Source organism: Ochotona princeps, chromosome 8, assembly GCF_030435755.1.
Source record: "Ochotona princeps isolate mOchPri1 chromosome 8, mOchPri1.hap1, whole genome shotgun sequence".
Taxonomy (NCBI): Eukaryota; Metazoa; Chordata; class Mammalia; order Lagomorpha; family Ochotonidae; genus Ochotona; species Ochotona princeps.
The window spans coordinates 38625644-38644044 of NC_080839.1; the positions used below are offsets into that span (position 1 = coordinate 38625644).

An 18401-nucleotide genomic window follows, 5' to 3' on the forward strand; every position below is an offset into this window, starting at 1 on the left:
ACTTGGTTCTTACTTAGGGTCTCCACCCTCTCTGGCAACGACCATCAGGATCGCTCCGGAAACCCCTCAAAACAAACACACACACAAACAAAAACTCAAGAACAGATAGAGAACAACAAGGAAAGCTTAGAATTAGACAGGAAATGGCCAGCGTGGATTCACGTATACCTTACTAGGTGAGACACAAGGATCAGTTACTCCTCAGGGTACTGAGGATGTCTCTGCACACCCCTCCTAAAACTGTTCTGCACCTAAACTATTGACATATGTCCTGTTAGAGTTAAAAGCCAGTCTAGACTACCCGAAAAAAAAAAAAAGCCAGGTTCAGCAAAATTATGCTTCAACGCTATAAAATGCTAAATACTATAATGAAAATGGACACGAGACAGCTGAATAGCAATTTATAGCCATTTTAAGGTGTATAGAACCCGGTTGTATATAAACTAAAATTGAAATGTCAATGAAGGAGTCGCAGGATGTGTTTAAGAACTTGCATTTTGTTTTCAACATGTTGGTTACTCAATACTATGTCAATTAATTCCATAACGCTATAAATTGCTGCTGATGTTACGTTGGGGCTTTCAATTGATCGGGATGATACTCTGCCAGCTCTACTTTCAGACCAGAGATGGTCTCCCCAACAAGCCGTTGAACTTATCTGGACAATAAGATGCTGGATTCTATGCTTGGTATATGCTTGCAATGAAAGAATCTCATGTGAACTTGAACTGTGGTAATTCAACAAGGTGGAGGAACCTACCACGGGGGGAGGGCTTGGGGAGGGGTAGGGGGAATCCCAGTACCTATAAAACTGCATCACATATCACCACAAACTATTAATACGAGCAACAAGGACTACATCCCAACTGCCTAGGAGGCCACAGGGAGTTGGATGCCCTCGGAGGCCGAGTACTCTGAGGTCACCCACCCCCATCCGGAGCTTCCGCAGGGGATGGACGAAGTCCAAACACTACCGTGCAGAAACCAACGTCATCGGAAAGACAACCAGAAGCCCTGAGCGGTTCGCAGAAACAGAAGAACAATAAACGTCCTTTGGGACCAGGGAGGAGAGCTTTCTCTGGTCCGAGCCTGGCTCCACCTCTGGACCCCCGCCCTCCCTCGCAATGACCATCGGGATCGCTTCGAAAACCCCTCATAGCAAACAAACAACCATACAAACTAAAAAACCTAAAATAAATAGACAAACAACAAAAAGCAGAGCTTGGAATCTGACAGGAAAGAGCTGGCGTGGATTGGCTCATGCCTCGCTGGGTGGGACACAAAGATTAGTCACTCCTCACCATGGTGTTGGGGATTTCCCTGCACAACCCCCGTCGCAAAAAAAAAAAAAAATGTTCTGCACCTTAATTGTCGACAAATGTCTTGTTAGAGTTACAAGCCAGTCTAGATTATCCTAAAATCTGCCAAGATCAGCAAAATTATACTTCAACACAACAAATGGCTAAATACGAAAATGAAATAGACACGAGACAGCTGAATGGTACCTTATAGCCATTTTAAGGTATATAGCAGCCGGTCCTGTATATAAACTAAAATTGAAATGTCAATGAGCTAATCATAGGTGGTGGTTAAGAACTTGCTTTTTTTTTTTTTTTTTTTAACATACTGGTTACTCAAAACCATGTCAATTCCATAATGTTGCAAACAGCTGTTGATGTTATATTGGGACTCTTAATTGACTGGGATGATATTTTACCAGCTCTAACTTCGGACCAGAAATGGTCTCCCCAAGAAACCCATCTGGACAACGGGTAGCTGGACTCTATGCTTGGTATACGTTTGCAATGAAAGAATCTTGATTGAATATGAACTGTAATACTGCATCAAGGTGGAGGAATCCACCAGGGGGGAGGGGTGTGGGGAGGGGGGGGATTCCCAGAGCCTATGAAACTGTCACATAATGCAAAATAATTAATAATAATAATAAAACTGCATCACATAATGCAATGTAATTAATAATAATAATAAAATATTTTAAAAATAGAATTGGTTAAGAACTTTTCATCACAAAATTTCTCTTGCGTATCACATATATTTTATATAAGCAGACAGACATTTCTAAAAGACTACTTTTTAATTCTAAATTCTACATGTAAATACTGGCTTCAACACTATATGTATGAAAGTTTTTGCAAACATACTGCAAAGTTGAAGGAATATATATCTATCTCCTGGGTTCTATCATTATCCATTCCCATACAACATTGTTTTACTATCTATCCAGCCATTCATCGATCATCAGAAGATTTTATTCTTTGTTGTAATGTAAAGGTAAATCGAAGCCTCATCAAATTTCCTCACAGATACTTCATAATTTTTGAGACTAGATAACAAGTTTCCTTTTCAAAAACTTTGCTTACTATTTTATAAACATTTGAGATGTTTGATTGTCTAGGATATAAAACATAAAATCATCTCAGTTATAAACAGTAGTCACAGTTTAGAAGCAAAAAATGAATCAGAGAATTAAGCATTACTTCTTTATAATATTTTGTTTCTGTGGTAATAAAGTAAGCTTCATTTGACTGTATGTGCTTTCATTTCATCAATACTTAGATATTTCTGTTAGAGTTTCTATTTACAATGAAAAGCTCTCACTTATTAATACTTCCTTGTTTAGTACTTCAGTAAGACTATTCAATTTCATGGATGCAGAAAAATAAATAATTACATTCTCAACTTAGGTGAGGCAGTTAAATTTGTTTTCTACAGCTAAGTGTTTTGCACCTTAATGAGTATAAATTTGACTCTATCATCTCTTTAAAATTTTAGTGTAATAGACATTTTACTTATATAGTTTATCAAGACTACATTTCTATTGGTTTCTATTTTCAATATCAGAAGCAATTATTTACATTTCTAGGGAACATTCCTTTATGAAAATAGGCAAGTTTGAACACATGCAAACACATCAGAAAAAGTACATGAGAAGTATAGCTTAAAGTTCAAGTTTGTTTAAATCTGAAGGAGGGCTTTCAGGTAACTTTTTGTACCTGCTAAAGCCAAAAAGGCTAAGAAACACAAAAAGATATCCAGGGGATTCGTGTACCTTCAAAACAACCAGAAGTGTAAATAAAGTATTTATTTTAACAATCCACACAGTTTTTTTCTATTGTTCCAAATTCAGACCATGTACTGTTCATATGCTGGATAGAACTAAAGCCAACTTAACATTTTGATTTTCATCAAAAGAATCCAATGTTGTACCAGGCAATCTCAGTCCAAGTGAATGATCTTAAGTACATCACAAATGGGTTCCTTTCTTCATCTTTAAAATTCCTTATGATGATGAGGGATAGAAAAAAAAATCCTTATGATGATGAGGCCAGCATTGGGGCACCATAATGTCAACAGCCTGTATCAGAATGTTCATTCCAGTTTTGCCTGTTGCACTTCTGACCCAGTTTCCAGCTAATGCCTCTGGGAATGGAGGAGAAGACTGCCCCAAAAGTTGGGCCATTGACACACATGTGGGAAACCAAAAATAGAGTTCCTGGTCTCCAGTTTCAGTCTGGCCTTGGCATGACCATTGAGGACTTTTAGGGAGTGAGCTAGGGAAAAGAGGTGTCTCTTTCTCTCTCCTCTCTCTATGTGTCTCCCTCTGGTTTTGTAGCTTTGCTTTTCAAATAAAAAAATAAATTAGTCTTCATAAAAAATTTCTTATGCTGCCTTGGATAACTATTATTTAATAACTTTCTTTAGATAATTAAAATAACCAGTAATCCCAAAACAAGAAGTAATTCAATTCTAGCACTTCACAAATACAAAATGCAGAGCTGGTATGGTAGCACAGCAAACATTTCCTCACCTGCTGTGCTAGCATTCCATATGGGCACCAGTTTGAATCCTGGCTATTCAACTTCCCATCCAACTCTCTTCTTATGGCCTGAGAAAACAGCAGAGGCTGGCCCAAGTCCTTGAGCCCCAGCATCCATCTGGGCAACAAGGAAGAAGCTCCTGCCTCCTGGCTTTAGATCAGCTTAGCTCCAGCCATTGGGGCCATTTGGGGAGCGAATCAGCAGATGGAAGACCTCCTTCTCTCTCTCTCTCTCTCTCTCTCTCTCTTCTCTCTCTCTTCATCTCTCTGTAACTCAGCTTCTCAAAATTATAATAAAATAAATCTTTAAAAAAATACACAAGAGCATTTATCCGAATTTTTTGTCCCTAAGCAAGAGAACTTCTAACAGCAGATTAAACAAAAGAATGGTTTTAACTTCAGCCATCTCATTTAGTTTCTTTTTAAAAAACTGACTTCAATTATTTGAAAGGCAACATGGCCGACAGAGGGTGAAGGAGAGAAAAGAGATCTCCCATTTGTAGGTTCACTCCACAAATGGTGGCAAAAGTGCCAATTGGGTCAGGCTGAAAACAGTAGCCAATACTTGATCTGGCTTCTCCCACACGGTTGGCAGGGGGCTAAGTACTTCCATTGCTTTCCCAAATACATTAGCATGAAGCTGACCAGAAGTGGAGCAGTTGAGAGTTGAACCAGTACCCATGTGGGATGCCAGTATCATAGACAGCAGTTTATCCCACCATACCACAATGCCATTCCTCATTTAATGTCTTGCGAACTTTTCCTTTTTATAATGCTTTTTATAACTTACTCTTAAAAGAGCTACCGCCTGCAATGCTGGATTATCATATGGGTGTCAGTTCCTATCCTGACAGCTCTATTTCTAATATAGCTTCCAGCTAACACCCTAAGAAGAGCAACAGAAGATGACCCAAGCATTTAGGACCCCACCAACCATGTGGGAGGCCCAGATAAAGCTCCTGGCTTCAGCACAGTCCACCACTGACCAATGCAGTAATCTAGGTAGTGAATCAGAGGACAGAAGATCTCTCTCTCTGTAACTCTGATGTCCAAAATGAATGTCTTAAAAAAAAAAAACCTTCATTGTAACTGAAATAGAATCTAAAAAGAAACACGAAAAAGCTAGTTAGACCCCAATGGAAAACAACTAATTCCAGAAGTCATGACAAAGAAAAGTATCTATAGTATCAGTCACTTCACCAAAGTATATCCAAAAAATAACTAGAAAACTGAGGAAGACCAATGAAGAAAAAAACACTGCATATTTGTATAAGATGAAGATCTTAGGGCCAATAAGATGGTTATAAAACATAATGCCTATAGAAAAATGAAATGTGTAAAATTAGAGAGGCCAGAGACATAGTGAAGATTCCAAAACATCTATAGCACTCATGTTCATTGTGGGGCCTCTATATACATGATACAAATTCACCCATTTCCCCCAGAAACAGGGAAAACAAAATAGTAAAAATGAGAGCAAATAATAAAGCATTAAATCCAAATCAATGTGGCACCAACCCAACACTTCTGGCTTATGTTCATTCACAGAAGACCATCTCATTCGAAGCGTTAGTGACAATATACTAATATCACTCATAAAAAGTAAATATTCAATTACAAATCACAACTCTTGCAATACACCAATGTTTCTCAACTTTTGAAAATAACTATTTTCCAAAGGATCTGTGATATGTATAGTTCAAAGAGTTACCTTATAGAAAGAGTGTCTTCAAAAAGTTCTCAGAAAATGTATATCATTTTAAAAAGCTATCCCTGGGGCTTGGCAGCGTGGCCTAGTGGCTAAGGTCCTCGCCTTGATCCCATATGGCTGCTGGTTCTAATCCTGGCAGCTCCACTTCCTCTCTATCTTTCCTCCTCTCAGTATATCTGACTTTGTAATAAAAATAAAATAAATCTTTAAAAAAAAAAAAAGCTATCCCTGGATCTCAAACATTTTTTCACACCACAATTAACTTATTCTTCAATTCCATTATCTCATAAACTATTTTGATCTGCCTTCCAATATGGAATAGGCTATATATTTGTGACTGTCCATTGACCTCCACAGGAATTTTCTCAGAGCAATTCCTGTACTTCACTGTCTGACATTTCACATTAATTCCTAAGGTGAAAGGGACATATTACATCATTAAAAGCAGAGAAACTAGATATGGTGAAGCTTCCAACTAACCACACTGCACAAATATAATAATTTTGAAAGCAAAGGAAACCAATTACTGTTCCAGAGATTTATCACACATTCATATTTTCAGTTAGCAATTATAATGAAAATATTTCTCCTGTGTTAGGGACAAATATTTTTATAATTATTTTACATTACTAGTATTTCTTATTTTTGTATTCCCAATAATGTAAAATACTCAGCGATGATAAAATATCTGCTTAAAAGGAAAAACTAAAAAGACAGTATTATGAAAAGTTTTTTTGTTTTTCTATAAGAGTTACACTGTTAACAAACAGCAGTGTTTTGGAGGATGCTAATTTAAGATGGCTCCTGAAACAGGTAACCAGCCTGAGTTTAATAAATTCAAAAGTATCATTCACCTGAGCAAGTGATGGAAGAATCTTCTTGCATATTTGCTGATTTGGTCTCTATACTCTAAAATAGTTGAATCCAGAAGTGGTCTTGTTGGAGCATAGAAGGTTCCAAGGCTTGCCTCAAGCTGTGCTGTGGAATTCAAACACAGCAGAGCTAAAACAAGTGAAACTCCTTCAATTACAACAGAATACTCATGTTTGCAGTCAGTCAGGTTTTGCAAACTTGGATGAAATGTGAGCTTGTTGCAGGAAAGATGAAATTAAAATATGACAGCTGGTACAAAAACAAACCTATGTATAAACTTTCACTTGAGGCAAAGCTGACAATGACTCTGAGCAACAAAAAGCTGTCAAAACTGAAGAAATCCATAATGAACCAACCTCTCACCACAAATGGGTAATTAAAACAGTGACTCATCGAAGTAACACAGTTTGAACTAGTATTTCCAGTAAAATTAACTCACAGTGTACTCAACATTTACTATCTCTATCTGAAAGGAGATAACTAACCTTTTTCACATTGGGAATTGCAATCAGTATAGTAGAAATGCTTCTAAAAATAATTGCAATTAAAAAGTAGGCTCATTACAGAAAGAATCTCTGCTATAATTTTATCAGAATAAAGTCCCCAGATCTTTCAAAATCATACCCTAACAACATTCCTGATTTTGTTCAAGAGTGAAATTTGATACCCCAAAGAGAGGAGAAAAAAGCATGGGAGAGCAACTTTTGCTAAATGAGAGGGCTAGAAATAGGAAAGAGGACACATTTTATCTACTTCACATTTTTTTACCAGACATGTTTGTGGAGATGTGTTTTGTCCCAGAAATACCTACAAGTTAAGCATTAACCATAATGGTGAGAGTATGAGTATATCTGGGAACACTACAGCTCACAGTAAGACTCTTTTTATTTGTGTGCCACCAGCACTGGGCTGAATAAACACGTCTTTGTTTAGCAAACTCTTTAGGTTTAGGTATATCTGGGTTTGGAAGTATTAAATACCTCATCAGAGTAATTGCTATGCAGTTGGTGAAGCTGTTGGCAATTTCTTTTTAAATCTCAGATCTAGATAGTGAAGTAAGATGAACTTTAGGGGTATTTTCTTTCAAAGCAGCAGTCAATTTAGATTAAAATTGAATACAGCAAAGCTATTGTGAAAACAAGCCAGATTCTCTTGCCATTGCTTGTTTTCTTGACAGCATGTTTCGTACATCTGAAACGTTCGAACCTACATGGAATACGCGTAACTCCCAGCACAGTTACAGATTCATTAGATAGCTCAGCTTGATGTTTAAGGCAGAAATGAAGATCTCAAAAGATAACCACAACATGGATACAAATAAAAGAGCTCACTGGGTTCCACTAATAAAAGGAAAACAAATTACCATGTCAAATTTGTTAAGATTTAGATAGAATAAATCTCAACAGAGAAGAACTCTGAATGTTTTGAAAATGTATTTTCATAGTTACTTGGGGGAAAATACACATATCTACTTAAAATGTACATATTTTGATAACCCAGCATCACAAAAGCATTTTATTTTAATAGCCTAGCATCACAGAAGCTTTTATTTTGCTATCTCCTCAATATGATTCCTTGAAAACATTCTTTATTAAGGCTAGAATCTGATAATGTCCATTTGTTTACTCCCTAACAATCTTTTTTACAACACAGTAATCTTACAACAAAAATTTACTAAGGTGCTAGCAATTTCTCAGCATCCTGAATGACAGGCAATATTTTATCTTTACCATATTTCTTCTTGAACTATAGCTTCAGGAACCCTTGTACAGATTTGTGTGCCATAGCAAGCTTTCTTTAGGAGCTTTGTTTTCTTTATACCGTGTGCCCAATTTTGAAGATGTATTAATACTAACAAATAATTATCTGAGATAACTTTAGAGGTAAATACATTACAATAATACCTTGTGCCCTAAAGTTTTCACATAGCTCTTTTTATTTTTTAACTTATATTCATTTGAGCACCTACTATAGGCTAAGCACTGCAACAGGCATTTTCTCATTGTAGAAATCCTGGAATCTCCACAGATGGGTTTGGATTACCTCATAAAAGCACATTCTAACAATATTAAATATTTATTATCGGCCTTCTGTGAGTTGGGCCAAGTCCTCTAAATATGAACTTCCTGGAGGAACTGGATCTAATGGATCAATCTTCTCTAAAATTAACAAACTGATGGTTGCCACCAGACTTTTATCTAACTTGTTCATTTCAGAAAAGTAATGAAGTACAATAAGAATATTGATGTAAATATGAAGAAAATAGAAGGAAAAAAGTTCCTTAGTAAGGGTCTTTTGATCTACTTGATGCTTTCCCTATCATACAATTTACATAAAATGAATTTCTCATTGGCTGTGGTGTCTACTCATTATATCAGTATTTATCACAAAGTTACAAAATAAAGATGTAAATGTTAGACAGCATCCAGATGCATTTTTAAATTCAGTATGAAAAAGTAGATAATTAACAAATGTAAAGATTTATTTCATCACAGTATGAGATACATCCTCCTGCCCTATCCCCTTTTAATATTTTCAATTTCCTTTAAAAATAAACATCCAAAATCTCAATGGGCAAAATTACCTATTGGTTAAGTAAGGAAAACTAAAGAGGTAGAAGGGAAAAGAATATCAAGAACTGGACTGCAGAAACAAAACTAGAGGAACAAAACCAAGAAGAAGCAGCCTATACTGCAATTCCAATGCACATTTCAAAAGTGAGTGTTAGGGGTTATTGCCTGGACAAATTGGTTTGACAATATAGACAGACAGACAGATAAATACATACATAGACAGATGCTTCATGTGAGCAAAGAAGAAACACTTTTATCTACCAGACCCAGATTACATGAAATTTCTGATCAAAGTTTGAAATATGAATCTAAATCACATGTGAACCCAGAATGAATCACACAACACCTGCAATGTGAGTTCCACCATAAGCTTCTACAGGAAAAGGAACTATTATTTCATATCTGATCTACTGCACCATTTTTGTCTCTCAATCTCTAGTTGCATAATTCAAATATATCTTCAAAAGCAAAGACTCAATACAAGGTACTTCATGCATATGCAGAACTCATTTATGAAATATATTTCAAGTCTAACCTTCTCTCTCTGGAGTAAGCTTTTGTCTGAGAAGGTGGTTGACAATGGCACTCATGCTGACAAAGCACTGGTGTCCCACAGTGTCCCAGTTCATGCTGCTCAGGATGTTAACTGCCTCACAGATCTCATCACAGTGAATGTACTGGAAGATGATGTCTACTGGGCCCAGCTGTCCTTGAGTAAAGACACCTATCACAAAACATACAAAACAGGGTTGATCATTTAAAATAAAAAGTAGAGCGAGACAGAGTTAACTTTTGCATAAATAAAAAAATGTGCTCATTTCTTACAGAAGGAGTTAGAAATGTGGAACAGATTCTCATCACAGCTAATATTTGCTATACAATATCTTGGCACAATATAAACACAGTTGTTCATTCTTTTAACTTCAAAGAAAACCCACTTTTAATTTTAGAGCATTAAACAAAGATTGGGGGAGATTCATTCTGTTCTGGTTTTATTTTATCATCATTTTTAAGTATGGATGAATTCATCTGAAACTTAATACTTTCCGTGTATGGAAATAAGAAAAGTACCCAGGTTTTAAAACAGGCTTGTTATGCTTCATTTTTAAAAAAATTTTTGCAAAACCAACTGGCTGCAAAAACTTTTTTTTTTTTACCTTCAGCCAACCTACAAAAATTTCATAGTACAAATAATAATAAAACAGAGGAAATGTTAAATTACTTTGTGAGTTCAAAGTATAAGCTATTACTGCAATTCTTTTTATTACTATAACCATTTTCATTTAACAGGAATGATTTTAGGCTTCATAATTTAAAAAAATTAGTTCAAGAAAAATATGCTGAAATTCTTCATATTAACTTCAAGTCACATCAAAATGAAAACTTGTGCTATAAAGCATGACTCAACTTGATAGGGAATCTGAGGAATTGCCCTAATTGTATTAAGCAGTAAAACTTTACTATCACTTTTGTGTTGGGAAAATCAACATATGTGACTATCCATAAGCCTATATTAACCTGTAATCAAACACTGGAAGTCCTCATAAATCAGGGTGGCTTCTTGGCAGTAATTTCAACGTGAAGGAACTTCGCAGGAAACCAGAAAAATCTGAAATCTCTTGTTTTCATCTATATGTTAAGCAAGACTTCCAGTAGCTACAGTAGGAACTGATCTATTGAGAAGAAAAGCTAACGTACACTCATAATCAAATAGTTCAAAGTTGATGAAGAGAAAGATGAGAGAGAAAAAGAAACAACCATAGGGGGAAAATATACATGATACACAGAGGAACAAAAAACACAGATTATTGCAGTTTACAACTTGAATTGCACAAACTGGAAAACAACAGTAAGAACTTTTTCATGTGCTAAAAGGTAAAATAAATTAATTTAAATTCTACACTGTTATGACTAAGGATCCAAATTTCATAAAGAATCAATTCTTAAAAAAATAGAAAAGGCAAGACAAGACAAGGAAAAAAAACAGTATAAGAAAAAACATCTACATTTGTAATACTGAATACATTTCAGTACTTCCTCACTAATCAGGAGAACAACTAAGTAGAAAATCAGCAAAACCAGAAAATGTTTGAAAAATACGTCCACGAATCTGACTCAATTAAACTAACATTTATAAAATACTTCTTCCAGGACCCACATTGTAGCTTAGCAAGTTAAGCTGCTGCCTGCAACACTGCCATCCAATATGGGTGCTGAATCAGTGCTGGCTGTTCCACTCCTGATCTAGTCCCCTGCCAACACATCTGGGGATACAGAAGACTGTCAAGATGCTTCGGTCCTGTACTAATGAGGGAAATCAGGAAGAAGCTCTGGGCTCCTGGCTTCAGCCTGGCCCAGATCTGACTGCAGCCATTAGGAGAGAGCGAACCAGCCAAGAGAACATCTCTCTCTCTCTTTCTTTCTTTCTGTGCAACTCTGCCTTTCAAATAAATAACTAAATCTTTAGAAAAAAATAGTTTAAAAAACAACAAAACTCACATTTTTAAAGGGCACACAGAATATTAACCAAACCAGAGCAAATTCTGGGAAATAAAATAAACCTCAAAACATTTCAAAATTTTTAAATTATACAGAGTAGGTTCTCTAAACTAGAGTCCAATTAGGTATCAATGACAAAGATATTTGGGGAATCCCTAATATTTAGAATGTAAGCAACATGTTTTAAAATAAACTCTGGATCAAAGAAAAGCACCAAGTATATTAGAAAATATTTTGAATTCAATTGCAATAAAAGTACAAAATGTCAACATTATTTTAGGTACAACTACAGTGCTACTTAAAGGGAAATTTGTATCTTTAAATAATTATAAGAGAATAAAAGTCTAAATCCAGCAATCTAATCTTCCACATTAAGAACTTTAGGAGGGCTGGGTATGTGATACAGGTTAAGCCAGGCTCTAGGACTTTTGGATCCCAGAATGAAGAAAGGGATCAAGTCTCAGTTCTGCTCCTGATCCAGCTTTCTGCTGACTGTACACCCAAGGAAGGTAGCAAATGACAACCCAAATACTTGGCTTCTTCCTCCCACCCATATAGGAGACCCACCCAGATGGAATTCTGTGTCGTGCTCTGGCCTAACCCAGTTCCAGGTACTGTAACATTTGGACAGTGAACCAACAGACAGATGATCTGTCTCTCTCTCCACCTCTCCTTCTCCCTCTCAAATAAAAAAGTAAATCTTTTTTTTTTTTAATGGGATATTCACAGAATGGGTTCGTGATGAATGGCACAGAACACAGGGTTCAGTCAAAGGATAATGTTCCAGTTACTGAACTTTCTAATCTTTGGAAAAGTTTTCCTTGTGTGAAAAATGAATTTTTGCTCATTCACTCTTGAATCCTCAAGAAAAGATTTCTAGCTCAATAAAGACAATTTTTTTAGCCAAACTGAAACATTCAGGGTTTACTTGTTTCACTAAAATTATAAATGGAATTTAAAGCAATAATGCAGGTTCACACTTTTCCTTTTCTTATGAGCTTTTCACTGGATATTTTAAGATGTAATGATTAGACTACTTGATTTTAAGAAAAAACAAAGTAAGCTAATGTGAGAGTCATATTTGACAGTGGAACAAAAACTTGAGTTTACTGTAATAGTTCCTTTATTCATAGACACAAAGAAGCTGCATCTTGATACTTGTTTTCTTGCTATCATTTGTTGCATATAATAGTAATAATACTGACAATATTAAAAAAGAATGCAGAAAAGAAGGGCAAATTTAGTTCAAAGTAAATATGCAGCAGGAAAAAGGTAATCAAATACAGAATAAAGAACAGAAAAAAATCAATAAACATAAAAAATGGTTCTTTGGAAAGATCTGAAAGATTGACAAACCTTTGCCTAAAGTGAGAAGAGAAATAATCATCAGTATCTAGAATAATCATTATAGAAGTATAAATGCTTATAAAAATTTATAAACACAAACTATACCTTGGATGAAATGGACTTTTTGAAAGGCTCAAACGATTCAAAGCTCACCAACAAATAGAAGGAGTAGATAGCCTGAATAGCCTTACATCACTTAATTCAACCTCAATGTTTAAAAATTCTGACATAAACACATATATACCCAGATGCCTTCACAGATAAATTCTATTAAATTAAAAGAATACCATAAATTCAACAGAACTCAAAATTTAAGAGGCAGCATTTCCCAACCTGTTTTCATTAGGTCAGCCTTACACCAACAGCAAAAAGGACAAAGATTGTAAGAAATTTAAAAAAGAAGGGGAGGGCGGGATACAGCCAGTTAAGCCACTGCTTATGCTGCTGGCATCTCATATTGAAGTGCTGGTTTGAGTTCCAGCTACTCTGCTTCTGATTTAGCCTTCTGGCAGCACCATAGATGGCCCAGCTAGTTGGGCTTCGGCTCCCCATGTGAGAGAACTGGATGAGATTCCAGACTCCTGGCTTTGATCTGGCCCAGTATGGCTATTTGAGCCATTTTGGGAATTATCTGGCAGATAAAAGATTTGTTTCTTTTTGATTTTTATATAAATAAATAAATCTTTTTAAAAAGACAAAGAAGGAACAGAATCCAAAAACACAGACCACAATCTTCATAAACAGATATGAAAATTCAGAACAAATGTTGGCAAGTCCAGATATATATAATAAAAGGTAAAACATAATTAATAAGGTAGATTTATAAATGTCAAACTGAAAAGGTAACCAAATTGATATGCCTTCACAAAGAAGAACCAGACAGCAAATAAATAACTGCATTTTAAAGTGAATGGCCAAGGAAGAACCTGGGCATGAGCAAGGGAATTAAGACACAAAGATCTGGGATGGTGGCAAAGGAAGTAGAATAAGGCACATACATGGGCAACAGTGACCCTGGTTCCCCAGGCAAGAGCGCTCTTCCAACACTGCAGGTGAAAGGGTGAACAGCAGAGTGCCAGCAGACACCATCCCTAGACACACTAGAACACATATTACAGTAGCTGCTACAGGACAGCCCTGTAATTACCACAGGCTCAGAGACCAATTAGGGGAGCAGTGTGGAATCTGTACCACAGCTTTTCTTCAAAGTTTTTGCTCTACTCTCCAGTCCCTAGAACCCAGACTTCTGTAATACACTGCCATCCAGGAGGGTGAAAGCAAATTAACAGCTTGCTCTCAACTTCACAATTGAATCTGAAGGTGTGTGTGTGTTTAACAATCTACAAACATCACCCCAACCTATTGCCTACCCAGGGCTCATGCATGCTACATCCCCCACCACTGCAGCCACTGCTAAAGGAATGTCCACTGTATACCATGTTCTTGGCATGACTGTTCTAATTGTTGCATTCACATCGCATGTGCACTATATCTACCTCGAGCACCGTTGTGCTCCCATCCCTGTGCAGCTCCTGGAGACAGAAAGGCTCTCCAAAACTGCTTCCATATGCATCATGCCCATCATCATCACATATAGCCGAAAAAACAATGGGAGGCAACACTATTGCACTTAAGCAAAACCAAAGCACACAGCTGTCTGATTCAGCACCACAAGCCAAATCTTCAGGAAAAAGACACTGACTACATAAGCTACTGTATAAAAGTGGTAGAGACAATTTATCCAACCAAATGTGCAAATCTCAACATAAAGATACAAAAATATGAAAAGCAAGGTTAGCACGATAACTTGAAAGGAATGCAACAACTAGCAACAGAACCTGCCAAGAAAGGATTTGAAGAAATTCAGAAGACTGATTTTTAGGAAAACTCAAAGAGATTCAAGAGATTATAGAAAGGCAACTGAATTAGGAAAAACAATTCACAATATGAATGAGAAACGTAGTCAAGAGTTAGAAATCACAAAAAAAAGTCAAAAAGAAATTTTGGAAATGAGAATTCAATAAATCAAAAAATACTGCCGAAAACCTCAATAACAGTCTAGATCAAGCAGAAGACAGAATATGCGAACTTAAAGATAAATCTTTCAAAACATCCCCCCCAAAAAACAAAAAAGAACAAGAATGAAGAGAGCCTCTCACATACTTATGGGGCATGATTAAAGAAATATATATTTGAATTTTGGGGATCCCGGAAGGCAAAGAAAAGTGAAAAGCCATTGAAACCTATTTATTGAAATAATAGCTGAAAAATTTCCCAATTTGGGGAACAATACAGACTTCCTAGTTTAGGAGATCCATGATGAAAATGGACATGACCAAAAATATTCTTATACTCAACCTACTGAAAGTACAGACAAGGAGAATTTGAGAAACTTAACAGGAAGTCATCAAGTCACATTTAAGGAAACTCCATTAAACAGCAGATTTCTCAGCCAGAAACCTTACAGACTAAGAGGTTCCAATCCTGAAAGAAGAAGAAAAAAACTGCCAAAAAAGCAGACTTCCCATTACAATTAAAAGAAATTTTTAACAACCAGGCCAACTGCAAAAAAAGATGTCTAAGACTAGCAAGATTCCAAAAGTGAAAGAAAGATAATGAAAGGAAGGGAAAATACAGAACTCACTAGCATATGCAAAATAGGAAAACCCAAACCTTATCAACATAGTAAACCACTGATGACTAAGAACAAAAGATATTCAAGACCAATAAAGGAAAATTAACAAAACAGCATAATTCTTTGCCTGTCAATAACAAAACTGACTAAACTAAATGTAAATGGACTATATTCATTAATAAAAAGACAATCATGGATAAAACAATAGCTGCATGGATAAAAACAATAGGACGATTCAAAAATAGCCTACATAAAAGAAATTCTCCAGTAATTACAAACACATGCTAAAAGGATGGAACACAGACAGTCCATGCGAACATAAAACAAAAGGAAGCGGTATTCGATGCACTGGATAAAGCACACCTGAATATAAATTCTAGAAAAAAAAATATAAAGTCACTCTATAATGACCAATCAACTCAAGAAACAGAAATGATTATAAATATCTTGCGTATACACTTAGTGCTAGAGCACATAATTTTATAAATCAAATATTAGATCTTTAGAGGGATGAGAGGTGTACATTTAGGGCAACAGTTAAGCTGCTGCTTGGGATACTCCCATTCCATATCAGAATGCCTGGTTCAAATTGCAGTTCCACTTCTGATTTCAGCTCCTTTATAATGTGTATCCAGGAATGCTGCATATAATAGCTCAAGTAATTGGATCACTGACATTCACATGGTAGACCTAGACTGAGAACCTGGCTCTGAGATTCAGCCTATTAATACAGCCCCAGCTGTTAACAGGAATAGGCACTTGGGGAATGAGCCGGCAGATGGAAGATCTCTGCCTGTATGTCTTTCTCTCTCTGCCTTTCAGATAAAAATGAAAACAAATAACTACAATTTAAACAAACACAGAGTAATGGAGGATATCAACACATCACTTTTATCAGGGTAGACAAAACTCAACATGGAAACATCAGAATTATACTACAGTTCAAACAGCTTGGCAGAAATTTATTCTACATTTCATCCAACAGCTGCAGGAAATATATTGGTTTCATCAAGATATGAAACATTCTCCATTACAGACCATTTATCAGCTCCCCAAACAAGTTTCAACAAATTTAGAAAAATTAAAAAAAAATTTTTTAAAGGTATCATGTACCTTTGCTGATTATAGTGAAACAAAGCTAGAGATTAATGACAAAAGAAACTTAAGAAATCAAGCAAACAGAGGTTCAACAACATGCTAATGAACAGACACTGGATCACAGAAGAATTCAAAAAACTTCAGAATTTTTGGAAACAAAGACTGGCTCTGTGAAGCAACGGGTTAACCCGTTACCAGCAATGCCAGCGTCCCATACAAGAACCAATTCAAGTCTTGGATGCTCTGCTTCTGATTCAGCTCCCTTGTAATGTGCCTGTGAAAGCAGCAGAGGATACCCATGTACCTGGAACCTGCCACCCATGGAGGACAACCAGCTTGATTCCATTTCCTGGTTTCAGCCTAGCCCATTACTGGCAAGTTGTATTTGCTTAGTAAGTGAACCACCATATGGGATTTTTTTTACTCCGTTCATTCTTCTAACTCTGCCTTTCAAATTGATAATTAAATCTTTGAAAAACAATTTCTAAAACAAATGTAAATGTAAACACAATATACCAAAACTTACAGACACAGCAAAAGCAGCAAGGAAGGCAAGTTTATAACAAGTGACTGCATGAAAAATCAACTTCAAATAAGCAAACTAATGTTGCATCTCAAGGATACAGAAAATACAAAAACAAAACAGATATGAAGTAATGAAGACATACTATATTTATGAACCAGGCGATTCAGTACTGTTAATTTGTCATTCCTCCACAAACTGACAGACATAATCAACGTAATCATAATCAAAACCCATTTATGTATTTTTGTAGAAACTATTGGGCTGATTTGAAATCCATATGGACATGTAAAGAATTTAGAATAGAACGGAAAATATAAGAAAAGGAAAAAGTTTTAAAATTGATGGTATTAAAACTCAAAGTAATTAAGACAGCTACGGTACTTGCTTAAGTACAAGTATATATTTTAGTGGAAAAAAATAAAGTGCATTAACACATACATTTCATCAAGGCATTTCAATAAGGTGCTAAGATTGGTACTTACATTACAGAATTAATTTCAATTCATATGTCAAATCATAGGCATAATCTTAAATTTTAAGTAAAATTTTGAAAACAAAAGCTTTATAAACCTGCATTACTTTTCATAGATAAGACATGAAAAGTACAGCCAGAAAATAAATGGATTATTTAATTTCATTGAAATGAAAAAATTTTACATAAGACATACTACTAAAAAAATGAAAAGGTATACTACCAACTGGAAGAAAATATTCATGATTGTATCAGAATTTATAGTGAGCCCCCCAAAAAATCTTACAACTCAATAATAAGCAAACAAATAACCCAGTAAGCTTGAGCAATAGGTTTGAAGATAAATTTTATCAGAGAAAAAGACATGGCAAATAAACTACATTAGGAGATTCTCAATTCCAATAGTTACGAAGAAAATGAGAGCACCACTATACATTCATTACAGTTACTAAATTAAGAAAACTAATAACACAAAGTGTCAGTGAGGATGTAGGGAACTTTAACTCCCATAAACTCCTTGATGCACACTGGCTTAACTACTGAACAAAATAGTCATTTTGTTCTGAACTAAATATACACTTAGCATATGGTCTAGTCACTGTCCTCTCTGAAGTTACTACCCAAAGAGATTGAAATGTGTTTTCATACAAAAACTAAGCAAACAAAAGTATGTAAAACTTTCAGTTACATCAACTTGCCCCTGGAAGAAAATCCAAATGTCCAGTAATGTGAAAGAAAAAAAAGCGAAATATCCATGAAATTGATCACCACATAAAGAAAAATTTTGCATGCACACATTATGGAAATCTGTCACAAATTGATGCCGAGT

General features: G+C 35.7%; 1 protein-coding gene across 6 annotated transcripts in view; it reads right to left on the reverse strand.

Moving 5' to 3' along the window:
- The window catches only part of WDPCP (WD repeat containing planar cell polarity effector), a 327334-nt gene that overhangs the window by 156709 nt on the left and 152224 nt on the right, over positions 1–18401 (reverse strand). For all 6 annotated transcript variants that reach the window (XM_058667873.1, XM_058667872.1, XM_058667875.1 and 3 more), the window contains 2 exons: positions 9531–9719; positions 6404–6527 (listed from right to left, as the gene is read on the reverse strand). In XM_058667873.1, the coding sequence (XP_058523856.1) occupies positions 6404–6527; positions 9531–9719 (313 nt within the window). The remainder of the gene's footprint in view (positions 1–6403; positions 6528–9530; positions 9720–18401) is intronic.